This window comes from Trichomycterus rosablanca, chromosome 12, assembly GCF_030014385.1.
Source record: "Trichomycterus rosablanca isolate fTriRos1 chromosome 12, fTriRos1.hap1, whole genome shotgun sequence".
Taxonomy (NCBI): domain Eukaryota; kingdom Metazoa; phylum Chordata; class Actinopteri; order Siluriformes; family Trichomycteridae; genus Trichomycterus; species Trichomycterus rosablanca.
The window spans coordinates 1,225,873-1,246,346 of NC_085999.1; the positions used below are offsets into that span (position 1 = coordinate 1,225,873).

General features: G+C 43.3%; 1 protein-coding gene across 12 annotated transcripts in view; it reads left to right on the forward strand.

The window, feature by feature from the left end:
• The window catches only part of tns1b (tensin 1b), a 237,564-nt gene that overhangs the window by 209,230 nt on the left and 7,860 nt on the right, over window positions 1-20,474 (forward strand). For 10 of the 12 annotated variants that reach the window (XM_063006574.1, XM_063006567.1, XM_063006568.1 and 7 more), the window contains 10 exons: window positions 1,909-2,004; window positions 6,571-6,742; window positions 6,966-8,077; window positions 9,368-9,454; window positions 10,127-10,255; window positions 11,044-11,136; window positions 13,435-13,512; window positions 14,002-14,073; window positions 17,979-18,005; window positions 19,547-19,715. In XM_063006574.1, coding sequence (XP_062862644.1) covers window positions 1,909-2,004; window positions 6,571-6,742; window positions 6,966-8,077; window positions 9,368-9,454; window positions 10,127-10,255; window positions 11,044-11,136; window positions 13,435-13,512; window positions 14,002-14,073; window positions 17,979-18,005; window positions 19,547-19,715 — 2,035 coding nt within the window. The remainder of the gene's footprint in view (window positions 1-1,908; window positions 2,005-6,570; window positions 6,743-6,965; window positions 8,078-9,367; window positions 9,455-10,126; window positions 10,256-11,043; window positions 11,137-13,434; window positions 13,513-14,001; window positions 14,074-17,978; window positions 18,006-19,546; window positions 19,716-20,474) is intronic. The other 2 variants (XM_063006573.1, XM_063006579.1) reach the window with 1 other exon arrangement.

A 20,474-nucleotide genomic window follows, 5' to 3' on the forward strand; every position in this document is an offset into this window, starting at 1 on the left:
TATATATATAGGATAGATTTTCCTCTTCCAAAAAATACTCACATGCGGTCTGTAAACCAACGCCAGGCCTCACCGGGCTGAACTGAGGTCTGGTTTAACGTTTTGTTAATAAACGGGCCACATCTGCAGACCTTCGTGTGGCCAATTATCAGTGAATATGTGTTCCTGACGCACCCCTGGATCCCCTGTTCCTCTATAAAGCGACTCCATCAGCTATTTTTGGGCCCGTGTGTGAGCCGGTGAGGTAAACCTCCGACAGAATCGTATTCTGATAATCCCTGATAGAACAGTTTAATCACTAACTGGCTCATAACTGCCCCAGAATTCCCCGACCCCCCGTCAGTTGGGTTTTACGGCGTCCTCGTAAAGAGCCTCTTTACAAGCGCCCTACATGGGGACCCCCTTTAGATCCAGTTCTGGCTCCGAATTGCATTTCTTCTCACCAAACGTGCTGAAACCGGTTCATGCCCTGATGCTTGGGTAGGAATGATACCCCCCTGTCCCTTCGATATTGGGCTACCATATGGATTCCCAAATGATGCCTGACAGCTTTCATTGTAGTATGACTTATATGGGGGGCGTTAGTCTAAGATTTATGGTACTTTTGGCTTATATACAAAGAATTTAAAATACAGCGATAGCTTAAAACTGGACATCAGTCGGTTCTGGGACGTTCAAGAGTTTAAAGGTATTTTTTCCCATAAGGATGTTTGGGAAACCTGTTAATGCGTCCATGGTCCTGTGAAGCTGCAGATATTTTAGTCTCATGTAAAATAATGAGGTTGTTTTTGACACTTAAACACTGAAAATAACACAAATATAATATAAACACACTGAAATACAATTACTAACAGTTAAACATCAATAACAATACAATAAAAGCTGCACTTTAGTTGCTGTGCTGTTATTTCCTATAAAGTGTGACGGCGGGTGCACAAAACTTGCAGTAATAATGAAGAGAAGTTTAGTGCTCCTGTCTCCTTCTTTTACTACATTAAACCACGTTAAGATTTATTTTCAAACAGAAGCGTTTTAGACTCTGGGAGAAGCTGATTCTGATTCTCACCATTTCTCAGAAGCTGGAGCTGTAACACAAGTTTAAAAGTGAAACAGGGAGGAGAATCCAGATAAACACAGATACATGTGGAGCTGTAACCCTGGATCTGACGCTTATTCCACACTGATGCAGATTCAGCTCATGATTTTGAGTGTAGGGGACATTGAGATACAAGGTACCGCTGTAGTTGTTTTGGGATTTGGAAGGAATGAACGATGATGTTGGTTCCGTCCCTGCGGCCCCCTTCTCCCACTATCCACCCCAACCCTCCATTTTCATTATGTTTAGGCTGCCAAACAAATAATTGTATGGATTTGTATTTGGTAAGTGGAGAACTTGCTTGAACACGGTTGGCTTCAACAGTGTGTATCCCGTGTCCACCATGACCCTAAATGGCTGCTGCTTCAGATCCATCCATACGTTTATGTCCTGCATGCTCTGTTTCGTCTTGTCTGGCCAGGCAGCGCCGTTCACTGCTGTTGTTGACGAAATTGCTAAAATCACCAGTTCTGATTCGGTCGTTTCTTTGATTCTGTTTGAGTGTTTTGTTGATGTTTGGTTGTCTGCATGACCGTGTGCTTCTGTTTTATTGACAAAGAGTGTCCACATGTTAAACGGAAGCTAGCATGGCCTAGCCATGGTGCATGAAGCTTTTGCACAATCCCCCAGTGTAAATACCACTTTGCTTTCTTAACAGCCCAGATCTGTAAATCAAAATAAAATATATGTAATTAGAATTTAAGAATAGTCACTTGTAGCACATACATGCAGATCTGAGCTGTTAAGAATGACTGAAACAGGCCTGAGCTGAACATTAAACATTAAACGTTTTGTGTTTCTTTCTTTTTCAGCTCGCTCTCCTCCAGGTCTGGCTAAAACACCGCTGTCCTTCCTGGGCCTAAAGCCACATAACCCAGCCGACATACTTCTCAGCCAATCAGGATCAGGTGAGCATCCAACTATGTATAAATAATGCAAACATTCCACACTCACTGTCCATTTTATCAGCTCCACTTACCATATAAAAGCACTTTGTAGTTCTGCAATCACTGACTGTAGTCCATCTGTTTCTCTGCATGCCTTATTAGCCCCCTTTCACCCTGTTCTTCAATGGTCAGGACCCCCACAGGTCCCCCACAGAGCAGGTATTATTTAGGTGGTGGATCATTCTCAGCACTGCAGTGACACTGACATGGTGGTGGTGTGTTAGTGTGTGTTGTGCTGGTATGAGTGGATCAGCACAGCAGCGCTGCTGGAGTTTTTAAATACCGTGTCCACTCACTGTCCACTCTATTAGACACTCCTACCTAGTCGGTCCACCTTGTAGATGTAAAGTCAGAGACGATCGCTCATCTATTGCTGCTGTTTGAGTCGCTCATCTTCTAGACCTTCATCAGTGGTCACAGGACGCTGCCCACGGGGCGATGTTGGCTGGATATTTTTGGTTGGTGGACGATTCTCAGTCCAGCAGTGACAGTGAGGTGTTTAAAAACTCCAGCAGCGCTGCTGTGTCTGATCCACTCATACCAGCACAACACACACTAACACACTAATGATCCACCACCTAAATAATACCTGCTCTGTGGTGGTCCTGTGGGGGTCCTGACCATTGAAGAACAGCATGAAAGGGGGTAACAAAGCATGCAGAGAAACAGATGGACTACAGTCAGTAATTGTAGAACTACAAAGTGCTTCTATATGGTAAGTGGAGCTGATAAAATGGACACTGAGTGTAGAAACAAGGAGGTGGTTTTAATGTTATGGTTGATTGGTGTATATAATAATAAAATAACCCAAATACCAAAAATAATTTCTTCACCTAAAAAAAAAAACATTATATGCCAAAATTAAGTGGACATTTCATTTTGAGTCAAATCAAATCAATTTGACTTTAACAGTAGCAAGAACAGCAAAGCAACTCGTCCATATACTTTTGGACATACGGTGTGTCCTGTAAATCCATCCTCCCCAGGGCTGCTTACACTTTTACACTTTACATTTATAATAAAGGAAATAAAATGCAGTATATGGAAGTGAACTCTACATCTTTCTTTACGAGCGCTCTCACGTCCCGAGGCGCTGAGCTTCTAAGTGCCCGTAAATACACGTCTATAGGTTTTATACGCCGTTACGTTGGTGCGAGTGTAGCCTGAGAGGTGGACGTATGGCTGCGAGTGCTTTTATATATGAGACAGATTAAATAAAAGAGCCTCATTGCTTGGAGAATGTGTAAACTTAAAGCCGTGGTACGTTTGACCTCCAGCTCGACATCAGTCACGTCAGATTATAAACAGACCACCAGAATGTGAGAGCATGAATTCCCTGGAACGCTTTATGATTTCGGTAAAAAAAAAAGAGGTGAGAGGTGTTTGACTTGGCTGGCTGGCTCATAAAACATCGAATTCCTTCAGCAGTCTCACGCAATGCTAGTTTTAACCCAAATAATACGGACCAAGGGCCAAAAATGATATTTAGGGTCCAAATCAAGGTGGCCAGGACTTAAAATGGAACATTAAACGTAGTTGGGTTTGTTTTTAGTTAGACCAAGTCATGGATGTTCATGTTAGAGCTCAGATGCTAAATGACTTATTTTTTCTTTCTTTAATACTTTTACTCTATTTTGTTCCTTTTATTCCTGCAGTCTGTTTCCAAGTAAAACACTGTCTGTATTTCTGTCTGTATTCTCTCTTGGCTTACGTTCTGTGTTGCTCGGTACAGAGAGCGAGGGAGAGGAAGGTAAGGGCTCGGTGCTAATGAAGAGCAGCTACCCTACTTTGTTTTTAACCCGTCCACATAACTGTACCGAGGTTTTACTAAACGGTTGTGCTTTTAAGGCCGCGGTCACACCAGAGACGCTGGCTTACAGAATGAGAATGGTTTGGCTGGGAGTGGGACACTGGAGACGAGCAATTACGTTAGCAAAATAGCATTTTAGCTGAACCGTATCTTCTAAAATACATTTGAAAGAGCAAATAAAGGCAGAAGTGTTTGGTTGCATCTCTCATTTCCCAGCCTGTTTGAGTCAGCGGTTTCCAAGAAAAGCTAAAAAAAGAAGCACTAGATCAGGGGTGCCCAGTACGTCGATTGCGTCGATTACCAGTTGATCGCACAGTGCACGCTGGCCTCATTCAAACAGGTCAACGTGATTGACATGAAATGTGGCCGCTGTTTCTTTAATCTGCGGTTTGTTACCACAGCTACGCCTCAGTCCGCCTAAAGCACCGCTAATCTAGAACGTTTTCAATCATCAGTAGCCAGTTTGCGCCATTTTTGCATTTTTCCTTTTGTTACCTGCACTGTTTGTGAAGATGAGAGGCAACCAAGAACAGAGAAAACAAAAACGCTTCGATTCGGGTGAGAACGCTGCAGAGGCGCGGTTTCATTCATACGTGGAGGAAGCTGATGGAGAAATTTTAACCCTTTAACAATCTGACATTCATATGAAGTCAAGCGCCTCTGCTGGACAATTTTGGAACTTTCTGTCTGACGAAAAATATCCAAACATAAGAAAATGTGCAGCATATTTGACAGCATTTTTGGATCGACCTGCTTGTGTGAATCAACCATTTCCAACTTAAAAATAATGAAGTCCACCCTTACTTACTTGAGAATCAGCATCAGCAGCTACTGTCCAGACTACATAAATCTGACCGACACCGTTCAGTGTAAATCATCAGAATAATGTTAGTGTGATCTTTCACTCGCTTGGAACAGAACTGAAGTGCATTTTAAAAAACTACAAAGCTTTCTTGAAAAATGATGAGGCCACCCTTAAAAAGTAGATCATGATGACCTGTTGACTGAAGTAGCAGATCTCATGCCACGAAAGTGTGGGCACCCCTGCACTAGATTATCCATCATCCTGGAGTGACTATAAACTCTATACTTTATTTTATTTTCCTGCTGCACAGCACAGCACCCCGGCCTCTGTTCACTGCTGGTGCGACCAATCAACAGCCTCTCTCTCTCTCCATAAATCCTGCCTCTGATTGGCTGAACACGATGCAGCAGATGTACTCGGTTTGCAGGTTCTCTGTCATGGTGGAGATAAACATCATTAGAGAATAAATCTCTAATGATGGTGTGGTGTGTCTAAAATCTGGTGTGATTACGGCTTTACTTCATCTGTTTTCTCACCATGAGCTCCATCAACAACACAGTTCTGATTATTTTTATTCAAGATTACAGTCATGGTACATCACATCCATCATTCATGTTTTGTTTATTATTTAGAGTTTAAGGATCATCTCGGCTTTTTTTGTGGTGTCAACAATATGGCTGTTTCCATCTATCAGTGACAAAATGGAATTCAACAGAGACGACAATAAAAATAATAATAATAGTAATAATAATAAAAAAATAATAACAATAATTAATAACAACAATAATAATAATAATAACAATAATAATTACAATAATAATATTAATAATAATAAAAATAAAACAATAACAATAATAATAATAATTATAATAATTACAATAATAATTACAATAATAATATTGATAATAATATTATGTTAATAATAATAATAGAAATAAAACAATAACAATATTAATAATAATTATAATAATAATAATAATATTATGTTAATAATAAAAATAAAACAATAACAATAATAATAATAATAATAATTACAATAATAATAATAATAACAAAACAACAACAAAACAACAACACCAATAATAGTAATAATAATAACAATAACAAAAAAACAACAACAAAACAACAACAACAATAATAATAATAGTAATAAAACTAAGTGGGATATTCTGCTAGCACACCAGCGGCGAGATTCTGAACTCCTTGGTTCGAAACTCGGTGTTGCCACTGGTCGGCCGGGCGCCATCTAGCGGGCATAAATGGCAGTGCCTGCAGCAGACTTGGTTCTGTTAGGGTGGGGTGACCGGACTATGTGGGCGGGGTCTTCAAGCGCTGTGTAAGGACCCTGATTGGCAGATAGAGGCGCCTGTGCAGAGTGCATGGGTGTAAGAGGGTTCCGCTGAGGGCTGCACGCGGGTCGGAGGAGGCGTGAGCAGCAATATACCCGCCTCGACCGCAATCTGGGATCCACCAGCAGCGGAAGATGAAAACTGGGAGAAAATGCATAAATAAAATATAATAATAATAATAATACTAATAATAATGTCTAGTATCACGTAACACTATTTGCCTTCGGTATTTGTGAGCCCAACCCCTGACATGTGGCATCATCAGGGGCTTGAACCAGCAACATTAGAATATTATGCACACGCTGTTCTATTGCACAATTCAGGAGCCTAATGTTTTTTGGACTGTTTGTAGGTTTAAAGACTTTTATCCAACTTACTTGAAATCTTGAGGGTTCACTGCCACTCAGGTGCACAACAGTGCCAACTTGGTGGTTACGGGGCTTGAACTGATGACTTTCCGATTAAAAGTCCCAAACCTTAACCACTAAGCTACCTCTGCCTGTTTTTTTAGAAATAAAGTGCCATAGACAGTATTTGATGATGTTGTGTGTGTTTCTTTGCAGAGCCCAGAAGCTACGTGGCATCAGTTGCTCGTTCAGCGGCGGTGGCTGGTGGGCAGCCGTCCTCTCCCGTGTCTCCAACTTTTGAGAGTGGCAGTTTGGCCCGAGGAGCCTCCGTATCTCATCCCTTTAACCCACCGCTGTCTTCTAGCAGCCCAGTGCAAAACCTGGAAGGGTATGACAGTTTAACCGGTGGTTTCGTGGGTGTGATATGAATCCAGCTGTACTGAATAATATATACAATAAATGGCCAAAAGTATATGGACACTCTGTCTAATGGTTAAGTTTGAATGCTACACCAATTTCTAACAGATACGAATACCTTTGGCCATATAGTGTATAATGCAACCCCACAATCTACCTTTATCTTACTAATACAGTGTTAATCTGTCTTCCAGGGAGCACCGGTTGGCTGATAGTGGAGTAGGCCTTAGCACTCCATCTCACAGAGCTGGAGACCTCGATTTCCATTCACCACCCTCCCAGAGCACCTTGCAGTCCCCGACACGATCCTATTCCTCCTACACAACCCCAAGCAACCTGTCAAGCAGCTACGTCAGTCCAGATTTTTATTCCTCACCCCCAGAGCGCATCCAGCCCAACGCTGTTGCTGTTCAACCCATGCCGGGTAGCGCCGGCGCACTTCACCACACCATACCCGCCGAAATGACATTCAATCCTGCTCTCCAGCACCGGCTTACTGACTACAACGGTCCCATCCTGAGCTACCAGCCGCCTCCGTCTAATGGCTATCAGCTCGGATCGTCAGGCAGCCCCGTTCTTCCGAGACACGGCATGGTTTCTCAAGCGACGCAAAGCAGCCCGGGGCTGAGCAGACAGATGCCCATCAGTCAGGGCACCCAGAGCAGCCCAATTCTGAGCAGACAAGGCTTTCAAAGTGGGTACCAGCCATCTCTCAGTCAATCCACAATCCAGCCTAACCAAAGCAGCCCAATCCTAAGCAGGCAAACGCCGGTTACCCAGGCCACCCAGGGCAGCCCCACACTGACCAGACAGGGCCACCAAAGCCCCTCTCTAGGCTATCAGATGCCCCTCTCCCAGTCTGTCATCCAACCTAATCAGATCAGCCCAGTGTTAAGCAGACAGGCGTCTCTCACCCAGGCCGGTCAGGGCAGCCCCGTATTGGCGCGCCACCCCTCGGTCGGGCAGGTGTCCCATGGCAGCCCGAGTCTGGACCGACATCCAATGCACAGTGGATACACCACGCCAGACGAGAGGCACGGTGCCCTGTCACGCCAGAGCAGCTCTTCAGGATACCATCCACCCTCGACTCCGTCGTTCCCCGTCTCACCCGGCCCCTACACCGACGGCTTCAGACAACCACAGCTACCAGAGAAGAGGCGCATGTCGAGCGGTGAACGCCCCAGCGGTGCGCAGTCCTACAGCACCCTTAACGGAAAGGTGTCTTCACCCGTTTCCGGTGGAGGGAGCACTCCGAGTGTGCACTTCTTCCACACACTGCCGGATTTCTCCAAACTCAGCATGTGTGGTAAGTAAAACAAAAACCAAGTACTTTTTACCTCAGGAGTATTGTACTTTTTACCTCACAGGTATTGTGCTTTTAATCACAGAGGTATTGTACTTTTTACCACAGAAGTATTGTACTTTTTACCACAGAAGTATTGTACTTTTTACCACAGAGGTATTGTACTTTTTACCACAGAGGTATTGTACTTTTTACCACAGAAGTTTAGAGGTGTTGTACTTTTTACCACAGAAGTTTAGAGGTTTTGTACTTTTTACCACAGAAGTATTGTACTTTTTACCTCAGAAGTTTAGAGGTATTGTACTTTTTACCACAGAAGTATTGTATTTTTTACCTCACAAGTATAGTACTTTTTACTTCTGAAATATAGTACTTTTTACCTCAGAAGTATTGTACTTTTTACCTCTGAAATATAGTACTTTTTACTTCAGAGGTTTGTACTTTTTACCTCAGAAATATAGTACTTTTTACCTCAGAGGTGTGTACTTTTTACCTCAGAAATATAGTACTTTTTACCTCAGAAGTATTGTACTTTTTACCATAGAAGTATAGTACTTTTACCTCAGAGGTGTGTACTTTTTACCTCAGAAATATAGTACTTTTTACCTCAGAAATATAGTACTTTTTACCTCAGAAATATAGTACTTTTTACCTCAGAAATATAGTACTTCTTACCTCAGAAGTATTGTACTTTTTACCTCACAAATATAGTACTGTTTACCTCAGAGGTGTGTACTTTTTACCTCAGAAATATAGTACTTTTTACTTCTAAAATATAGCACTTTTTACCTCAGAAGTATAGTACTTTTTACCTCAGAAATATAGTACTTTTTACCTCTAAAATATAGCACTTTTTACCTCAGAAGTATTGTACTTTTTACCTCACAAATATAGTACTGTATACCTCAGAGGTGTGTACTTTTTACCTCACAAATGTAGTACTTTTTACTTAAGAGATTTTGTACTTTTTACCTAAAAAATATCGTACTTTTTACCTCAGAAATATAGTACTTTTACCTCAGAGGTTTGTACTTTTTACCTCAGAGTTTTTATCTTTTTACCTCAGATATATTGCACTTTTTACCCTAAAGGTATTGAACTTTTTACCACAGAAGTGTTGTAATTTTTACCACCTGAAACCTCAGTAAAAGTCTTGTTTAGTGCAGAGGACCTAGTGAGAAACAGTTGTGTTTCTTTGACTTGGCTGTTTGTAATTGTTATTAATAAATAATCACAATCACAATGTTTATTTAAAATAATATAACCTGACTTATCATTCCTTCTGATTCTTAGATGGAAACCCAGAGACCAGAATGAATGTAAAGTTTGTTCAAGACACTTCCAGGTTCTGGTATAAACCAGACATCTCCAGAGATCAAGGTAAGATCCTGACGTGTGTTCCTTGTGGAGATGTGATGTATACCTGGATTTCTACATCTGCAATAACAGATAAACACATTTTACCTAAACTAGTTATTATCTAATGTATTTTAGCAAACTGTTCCATCATGATCAGAGTCCACGATGCCACCCAATGTTTAAACACCCTGGACAGGGTACCAAACTATCAGGGCAACAGGGCGCCACTCAAATGCTTTCCACATGGTTTTGGAGTGTGCCCATTTAATTAAAAAGAGCTTTGTCATGTAAGGCACCAATATTGAACCAGAAGCTATGGCTTACAATTGATGTTCTCATTTAATTATCCTAAAGCTGTTATTAACGATTATACTGTATGTGGCTGAAACAGCTAAAGCGTTCACATATTGAAAGATAGTAGCTAAACCTCTTTGATAAGTGGCAGACAAAAGTGTCTACTAATGAGGACAACAGGTCTTAGTTAGGCAGAATGAGCTATAAGCCATAACAAAGTCAAAATGTGATGTCCCCATATGTGGTCTCAGGGTCTCAAGAGGTTAAAACTATTCTACTAGAGCAATGTTAGTTGTCTCTGGGTTAAACCACCCACCTAATACCTGCCAACCATTCATTAAAAGATGGTGAGAGACTGAGTTAAACGTTTTTGTCTGTTATTCTTTACTTCTCTGCCAGCTATTAATATTCTGAAGGAGCGAGAGCCCGGAGCCTTCATCATTCGGGACAGTCACTCATTCAGGGGGGCCTATGGTCTGGCCATGAAGGTGGCCTCCGCGCCGCCTACAGCTCAGCCAATTAAGAAAGGTATTTGACACTTTGCCCTCAGGTTGTATAGTTCACTTAGAAATAATTACTCACTGTCCAATCTTTTTCATTTATCTGTCTTACCGGGGTGTCCAAATTCATCCGAAAGCCTGTAATGTCTGCTTGAACACATAATTTAGCTCATAGCTCCTATCAACACATATTAAAATGCGATGAAGTGTTTAATGAAGGGGCATGCTGTTCAAGCTGAAGCTGAAGCATGAACCTGCTATGTTACTGTAGACCTTCCTTCCAATTTAGTACTATGGGGATCCGTATAGCGCACTGAGAGTGCAGACACCATGAGTCAACCAGCAGAGCAGTTATGAGGAACCCTTATGGCCGTGCCCTCCTTGGACGAGCCTATCATTGTCCGAGTAGATGCCCATCCGGCAGGCCATTAGCACATCTGAGATTCGAACTTGTGAGCTTGGGATGTCATCACTGGCCAGAGTTCCTGTTAAATTAAATAAAACTGGACAGTTGCGAGCTCAGGATCCCAAAAGAAGCTCCAAACAGAAGAGCGGGAGTCCATATTGAATAGAAACACTTCCACCTGGAGCACCCAGGAACTGACACGTCATTTATCTGCACCTGGCAAGTCAGACGGGCATCATTCTGTAACCGAGCCTTGCCACCAATCTCCAGGCAGGCATTCTTGTTATACCGACGTTATCTAATAAGTTTAAGCATAGTAAATGAAAGAAATGCCCCTAATCGTTTGTTGATTACTTATATACCTTAAAGTTTAAAATTTCTGCTCTATATTTCTCACGTGAACGTTTCAGGTGACATCACCAACGAGCTGGTTCGCCACTTCCTGATCGAGACGAGTCCGAAGGGTGTGAAGCTGAAGGGCTGCCCGAATGAGCCGTACTTCGGTCAGTTCCTCCGATAATTCCTTGTTTATTCGCATTTGTTTAGTGCACTTGACTTGTATTCCAAAACTATACACAGTACAGTGTATATCTGTACAGCGTATATTATTATTTATTTCTGCACGTAGATTAAAATAATTTACTTAATATAAGACCATAATCGGTACAAAACGGTCTGTGGGAAACGTGGACCTTCTTTCTGAATCCGTCTGGAAGGTTTGAGTGCCTCCCCTGCACTTCAAAAACAACACGGGCTGGGCGGCTTATGTAACGTTATAATCGGTCTTACATAAGCCGTTACATAAGTGCTTGTTTATAATAATTAAGTAGCAGAAAAAGTATATAAATATGTGAAATTAATATCATAGAAATCCCCCCAGGGTTTAATATTTGGGTTGAGTCTCTGCCAGGTTGCACACATAAAAAAGTGGTCTCTGTCCCAAATCCACATTTAGACTGGGAGGCCCAGACTTTCTGTTTTTTAACTCCAGGGAAACTGACAATAACATTTATACTCTAAATGAATTAGTTTTGGCTTACACTAAGACTTGAGGTACCCCCACATCTGTATCATATACAGCTAAAGCACCTTCAGGAGTTTATATAAACGCAGCCGGACACAAATGGACAGTTATGAGGAACCCCTAGGGCCTCCCTTACTTTAGCAGAGCTGAGATTTGAACTTGTGAACTCCAGATGTCAGGATTCGATAGTCCATGATGAATTAAAATACTTCCACCTGGAGCGAGTGAATCAGTTGTGACTAACACTAAGACTTGAGGTACCCCCACATCTGTATCATACAGCTAAAACACCTTCAGGAGTTAATATAAACGCAGCCGGACACAAATGGACACTGGACGAAGCTTGTAATTACAGCAGTTATGAGGAACCCCTATGCTGTATGGCCCTGCCTCACCTCCTCAGACGAACCAATCGTCCGAGTAGGTGCCCGGACGGCCTTTAGCAGAACTGAGATTCGAACTTGTGAGCTCCAGATGTCTGCACTGATTGGCTAGCCTGCTCTACAGCTGCACCAGAGTAAAACCACACCAGTGCAGGTCCAGGATCCAGGTTTTGAAAGAAAAGGAAAACAAAAGCTTTTGAGATAGTCCATGATGAATAGAAACACTTCCACCTGGAGCGAACAGATCAGTTGTGACTTACACTAAGACCTGAGGTACCTCCACATCTGTATCGTACAGCTAAACAACTTATAGAAAAGCAGCCGGACACAAATGGACACTGGATCGGTTAATGCAACTGATGAGCCAAAACATTACGACCACCAGTGTATTATTATAGTTGCGAGGAAATTTCTGCATCTGCAATAATAAACGAACAAGTTCCGCCTAAATTAGCCATTATCTCATTTATTTCCCATCTGGCGGCACGGTGGCTCGGTGGGTAGCACTATCACCTTACAGCAAGAAGGTCCTGGGTTCGATCCCCAGGTCTGGGGCGGTCTGCGTGGGTTTCCTCCGGGCGCTCCGGTTTCCTCCCACAGTCCAAAAACATGCAGTGAGGTTAACTGGAGACACTGAATTGCCCTATAGGTGAATGTGTGTGTGTGCCCTGTGATGGACTGGCGCCCCGTCCAGGGTGTTACTGTGTGTCTTGCGCCCATTGAAAAGCCGGGATAGGCTCCAGCACCCCCTCGTCGGCGCGACCCTCATTGAATAAGCGGTTAAGAAAGTGAGTGAGTGAGTAAGTGTTCCATCCTGATCAGAGATACGGTGGGTCCACGATGCCACCCGATGCGAAAACACTGAGCAAAAGGCATGGAGAGTGCAGGAATACACCCTGAACCAAGCCGAGGGTGCCAAGCCATCGCAGGGCAACACGCCAACTCAGATTCATTTAATAAAGAGCATTTAGGAGTTAGAAGCTTTGGCTTACAATCGATGTTCTCATCCATTCATCTCAGAGGTGTTCTACAGGGTTTGAGGTCAGGGCTTAAAGTGGTGAAGGCCACTATGCCAAACCTGCCACACCATGTCCTTATAGGACTCACTTGTGCGCCAAACAAAGTCACAAGCACTTTATTTATTCTATATTAATGGTTTTATGGAGCTGCTAGGAGTGTGCCAGTAACGTATTACCAGCTTGTTACTGGGAAAGCCACGGGGGTCAGAACCATCACCAGTCTGAGCTAAATAACATTTGCTTGGCTGTTTAAATGATCTACTGCATGGCAGAGATTCCGAGTACGACCTGTTAGGCGTTTTGTTGTGTAAATCACGTTGGTCTCTGATTTCTGCGTTCGTAAATCTAACTTTTCACTCCCCTCATTTCTTTCAGGTTGCTTATCTGCGTTGGTCTACCAGCACTCCATTACTCCACTGGCACTGCCATGCAAACTGGTCATACCCACAAAAGGTAAGCGCTTCAGACCCGTGTGTTCATATTTAACGTGACCTCACGCTGGCCGATCCGTTCCATCACGATGATGCATGGCCGGTCCGTGAGTGTAAACACTTCCCGAGGTGAGCGTAGGGCCACGGCTGCTGGTTTTACCTCCGCTGCCAAGATGTAGTGCCAGGCAAGTGTGAGAAGAGCACGGGGCTCTGGCTTTGACAAGGTGTGAAAAATACGTGTTTATTCTGTGCAAGGTGCAAATTCTTTTACCTTGTAGCTTAAATCTGACTGTAAACACCTTCTGTTTACCTTCTGAGCCGGATTCGAACTCTATGCCATGCTTTACCCGGGTATATGAAGGACGAATAATCCTCCCTATATTATGGGAGTCATTTTTTAATTATTAGCTATTTTAAAGTCATACAGTATAGCCTAGGAACTTAATGTAATATAACAGCTTCTTTACTAGCTAGTCAGAATCCTTAATACGGGTATATTTGGGTGTTGCAGACCCCAATGAGGAGAAAAAGGAGGTTACCACACCAGTGAACCCAGCTACAGAACTGCTGAAACAGGGCGCAGGTAAACACATTTTACTCTCTTATTAAAATACAATTTCTGATAACATTTATTTACATTTATTTACGTGCTCTAATGAATAAAAAACATGTCATTATTTAACATTACTGCCTTAATATTGTGTAAAACACAATTAAAGTAGTTTTTCCAATGGCAAATGAGACACAGAATTAATTCACACATTATTTAGCCATCTGTTTAGATGCTGGCATGTAAGCGATCAACGTTCTCTATACTAGTACTAGTCAAGCTAATAACTGAGTGGAGTTTATTTACATGCATACTAGTAATGCATACTAATGTTTCCTATGGAGTGTGGCGCACTTTTGCCGCATTGGGCTCGAACTTCACCTGATTGAACTTTGCAAAGCTCCTCCAATGAGACGAACTGTTTGATACGACGTGATAAATGCGACTTAGGCCGTACGAAGAAAACTTTCCGTGACTTATTGTAGTAAAACAGCGAGTGAGGAATGTGATTAGTGGAGGAACTTATGAGCAGTAATAATGAAGAGAAGTTTAGTGCTCCTGTCTCCTTCTTTTACTACATTAAACCACGTTAAGCTTTATTTTCAACCAGAAGTGTTTTAGACTCTGGGAGAAGCTGATTCTGATTCTCACCATTTCTCAGAAGCTGGAGCTGTAACACAAGTTTAAAAGTGAAACAGGGAGGAGAATCCAGATAAACACAGATACACGTGGAGCTGTAACCCTGGATCTGACGCTTATTCCACACTGATGCAGATTCAGCTTAGATTCACCGCCCAAGCCGAGCGCTGAACGAAGCGGCAATTTGCGCCGAAGCTCATGTGAACACACCCTTAGTCTTTAAGAGTGACGTTTTATTATTGTTGTATTGTTTGCGCCAATATTTACATTAATTGTAAGCAGCAGGGCATTGCCATAATGCGGTTCAAATTTTTTGACAGTGGCTTCCAAGTGGTCCCACCAAAAGTGTTCAATCTACCATTTATAGCATTTTATTTATTGAAAGCTTGCCAGCTTACGCCTAGTTCACACTACTCGATTTTTGTGCCCTGATTGCTGACAGATGCGCCAGCTCAGGGGCAAATCGGCGTTCGGTCGGGCTCGAAAAACGGCTCTCGATATGCATGTGTGTGAACTGTTCAACGACTCGAGAAAATTCTAGTATGTTAAATATCCGGACATGCCGGCGACTCAAAATCATGTAGCGTGAAAAGTGTTGCAATCAGGTTGTGACTGGCAGTGAGTGCGGCGTCACAGCAGCCAATCAGAATGCAAGATACAGAGTGATGGGAAACTCATGGGAGGAGCTTATAAACGTCAACAAGCACGGCTACAGAATACATCAACACAAACGAGCTTTACTTTAGTTGTGATCTTATCGTCCACGCCAGACCAAAATACCAACAATACCAAGAACAGAACAGAACAGCGACCCCTGCTGGCCGTGATTCACCCAAATATCAGCGCACAAACAGCTCGGATCTCTCGCTTCTTACTGACGTCTATTATTAGAAGGATAAATCGCCTCATACGGTATCATTAAACCCATTTTGGTGACTGAATGTAGTTCGGGAGACCGGACAGACTCTTGATTCCTCCTGGTGATAGATGGTGTAGTGTGTGACCAACCGATCACCGATCAATCATTTAGTGTGAAAACCAAAAGACTTAAAAGACTCGATTAGAAGAGATCCAGTCGTGTAGTGAGAACTCGGCACTATGTGTCTGTTGACGAGGGCCGTCTAAGCCTCTTCCAAACATGCAGATCGGCACAATAATCTGGACGAATTAGTGAACATTATTTACATTTTAGACATTCTTCCTTTCTGCTTTGTGGTGAAATAAGAGAACATTCTTCCCTGTTCCATTTTTACTCCACAGCAATCCTGCCAAGCATCCAAAAACATTTCGTTCTTTTTATGTGAAGCACTTCTGTGAGAAGCCGCTCCGACTGGAATGATTTGCTGAAGAATGTGATCTATTTTCCGCTTTATTTCGGTTTGGCAGCACACTTACGATTCAGAGTAAAAGCATTTTTGGCTGATTGAAAAATGTGCTAGACGAACAGTGCGCTGATTGGTTGAGTTTGCATAAGAGACTCCTGCACACGTAAACAGCAATTTACCATCTTACGAGAAAATGCAAGGAAGCAATTTGGATTGTTTAACCAGTTAGACAATAAATTCTGTTCATCAACTCCTTTAAAAAGTAAAAAAAAGTACCTGAAAAAAGCTAAACTGCACCCAAAATAACTCAGAACCTACTAACGGGTGCTTTAAAATAATAATGACGACATCAAGGTGGCGCTGTTGTCATCTACACATTTAGTGTTTTAGGATGCGTGTTGAAACGGAGCCCTGATCTGATTTATGCATTTTTCCCCAATTTTCCTCCCAATCTAGTCATATCCAATTCCCTGAACGTATTTCCCCTCTACTGCTGCAGACCCCCACTCCTGACCGAGTAGAGCCGTGACTAACACACGCCCCCTCCGACCAGTGTGCAGTACAGACCGCTTCTTTTCACCTGCACCAAGCACACAGCCGATCGTGTGTCTGTGCAGGCGCCCGGCCGACAGATAGCAGAGCTGAGATTTGGAAACCCATTTCAATAACAAACAATATTAAAACAAATTGAGAACAACAGCCGCTCTTCTGAGAAGCTTGTCACAAGACTTTGGAGTGCGTCTGCGTACGGGAATTTGGCTGGGTGCTGATTGATCAGTCAGTGTTCCGGTTCATCCCAGAGCTGTTGAGTGGGGCTAAGCTCAGGGCTCTGTGCAGGACGCTGGAGCTTCTAGTTTTTTCCCTCATGTCTTTTTTCTATGCATTTTCTCCCTATTTTTCCTCCCGATTTAGCGACTCAATTTGTCTTCCGCTGCTGAAAGATACCCGATTGCATCCAAGGAGAGCACGTCGCTGTACACGCCTCTTCCGACTCGTGTACAGCCCTCCTCTTCTCGCCCCTGCTTTCTGCACAGGCGTCTCTTCGGCCAATCAGGGTCCTTATACAGCATGAAGAGCCCACCCACCCACACATAGTCCGTTCGTCCCATCCTAGCAGATACGGTGGCCATTTAGTATCTGCTGCAGGCACTGCCAGTTATGCCGTGTCCAGCCGACTGGTGGCAACACCGAGTTTCGAACCGAGGAGTTCAGAATCTCGGTGCTGGTGTGCTAGCGGAATATCCCCCATATCCGGCGCCTCTTCATGTCTTTAAAGAGCTCGCTTACATTTACATTTTCAGCATTTAGGAGATGCTTTTATTCAAAGTGTCTTACAGTACCGTGACAGCATTCTGTCTAAGCAATTGAGTGTTAAGCGCCTCGCTCAAGGGTCCAACAGTGGCAACCTGGCAGTGGTGGGGCTTAAACCAGCGACCTTTTAATTACTAGTCCTGTACCTTAACCACTGGGCTAGAACTGCCTCATGCTGGAACAGGAACAGGGTCTTCCCTAAACTGTTGCTGCAAAGTCAGAAGCACATCATTTCCTTTACAGTATTTAACTGATTCATTACACCTGTTAGCAATTGTTGTAGCTATAACATGTAAATTCAAAAAGTGCCGCAATACTTTTGTGCATATATCGTATGGTGTGTGTATTTTTCCTGGCAGATTTTAAGAAAAACCTGAACTTAATTATTATTATTATTATTTATATTATTAATTTAAATAGTCAAATAATGGAACATTTGCTAAAATAACTGAAATCCAAAGCATGACTTTTGACATGAGCTGAACATTGGGTTGCTAAAACCAAGTCTCCAGTGCTTATTTCAAACAATTATTACTGATTATACTCGACTTATAAGGTACATTTACAGAAATGACAGCGGGACACACTGCTGAAAGGAAAGGTTTAAGGTTTGGGAAATGTTTGAGCTTTGTCTCAACCGCTGTCGTTCCTGTGTCGATACAGGGCAGAAGAGTCCGGTTGATGCCCACGGTAAACCCACATTCAATTCTTACTTTGTCTGATGCATCATGAATGAATCCTCTCGAGTCTTGAGACTGTGCATGAGAGAGTAACCGAGCCGAGCATCAGGATCTGTTACTAAACCTCTACGTGGATGATGTTTACTCTAGCTGTAGGGTCGTGGTATTGCTGTTGTGATCTTGTCTGTACAGACTGGTGCAGGTCAGCATGTGTTGATGATGATGATAATGACAAAGAATTGCACTGCAATGCATGAAGATAAAAGAAATAAATGCAAACGTTTTCTGATGTACTAATGATTTGCTTGTTTCAGTGTGTGATGAATGATTATTATATTATTAATAAAAATAAGATGTATGTTCAGTGCATGTATGTGGACACCTGACATACTTGTTAGACATCTCACTCGCGGGAGCCTATCCCAGCTTTAAAATGGGCGCAAGGCACACAGTAACACCCTGGACGGGGCGCCAGTCCATCGCAGGGCACACACACACACACACACATTCACCTATAGTGCAATTCAGTGTCTCCAATTAACCTGACTGCATGTTTTTAGTCTGTGGGAGGAAACCGGAGCTCCCATAGGAAACCCACGCAGACACGGGGAGAACATGCAAACTGATGTTAGAAGCAGGAAAAAATAGGCGGGCGTGAGGATCTGAGCGAGTTTGACGAGGGCCAAATTGTGATGGCTTGACGACTGGGTCAGAGCATCTCCAAAACTGCAGCTCTTGTGGGGTCAGTGGTCAGTATCTATCAAAAGTGCTCCAAGGAAGGAACAGTGGTAAACCGGCGACGGGGTCATGGGCGGCCAAGGCTCATTGATGTGTGTTTGTCTCCACACAGAAAGGACCCGGACCGCCCCAAGTGGGGATTGAACCCAGGACCTTCTTGCTGTGAGGTGACAGTGCTACCCACCGAGCCACCGTGCCGCCCTTGTTAGACATCTTATATTTAATATAACAAGAACAAGACAAGGCTCCATGCAGACCAGTCATACTTAATCATTTCTGCAAAAGGCTGAATCAGGAAAGATCTTTGCAGCCCACAAACATTTCTATTGCTGCAGAGTCCGATAGCGATGTGCTTTACACAACTCCAGGCAATACTTATTCATTAGACATGCAGCTCTCACCCTGAGAACCCAATCGATCGAGCTCTTGTCGATGTTTCTGACCAAGAGCATTGGAGTGGTGTGGAGTTGGTGTGAGCTCGTGTGGCTTACTATTTAAAGGCTGAGCTGTTGTTGCTTCTAGATGATTTTTGGCCAGGCAGATACAGCGTTTGACTAGCTGACAAGTTGGAACGATGATCATATAGCATGTTATAAGTCACTGAGCTTTTGGATGATAAGGTGGCGCAACCACTGCTGAGATCTCGAGCTGTCGACCTGACCGGGTGTCCATTAGACACAAGTGGCTCATAGCATATTATATACTTGTCCAGCAAGCTCAGTTCAGGTGTCCACATACTTTAATTCATCTTCAAGTAATTATTTATTACCTTTAACATTAACGTATGTGTTTTTGTTTTGTTTTCATTCCCAGCATGCAACGTTCTCTATATAAACTCGGTGGAAATGGAGTCCCTGACCGGCCCACAGGCCATCGCAAAGGCCATCTCAGAAACCATGACGGCCAACATGGCACCCACCGCTACGGTGGTCCACTTTAAGGTGTCGTCGCAAGGCATCACCCTGACGGACAACCAGAGGAAGTAAGTCCGGTGTTTTTTTAGTTGGCTACCCCAAAAGCTACATACGCATCCCCATTTAGCCCACTTGGCGGGTGTGTTTAGTTTGACGTTTGGACTCTAATTGAACTGTCTGCTGGACTGGAACGTTTCGGCTCTGGGGTCGTACCGCGCCACCGCTGGGCCGTTTGGCATTCTGAAAGGCTGCACGCCAACACAATCTGATCACCTTCCTCCCTGATGCTTTGTCCACACTGCGCTGATTGGCCTGGTTGTGGGCAAGTAGTGGGCAAGCCATAGCCTAGTGGTTAAGGTACAGGACTAGTAATCCGAAGGTTGCTGGTTCAAGCCCCACCACTGCTTAACCCTCACTTGCTCAGACAGTATACTATAATGTATGTTGCTTTGGATAAAGGCGTCTGCTAAATGCCGAAAATGTGAATGTAAATGGTTGGTGGGCGATGGGCGAGTCCCTCCTCCGTTAGCAATCCTTAGCAGTGAGACAGCCCGCCAGTTGGAATACTTGGGGTCTGTCTGAAAACCTGGTGACCCGCCCTGCTCCCCACTACCTACCTGATCAGCTCCACAGTAGAGAGGATTCTAATCAGACCTGTCTGTTAAAGACGGAACGATTTCATCTGGGTTTCATGGTTCTGACTGGACGTCACTGCTCCTTGTTTCTACACTCACTGTCCATTTTATTAGCTCCACTTACCATATAGAAGCACTTTGTAGTTCTACAATTACTGACTGTAGTCTATCTGTTTCTCTACATGCTTTGTT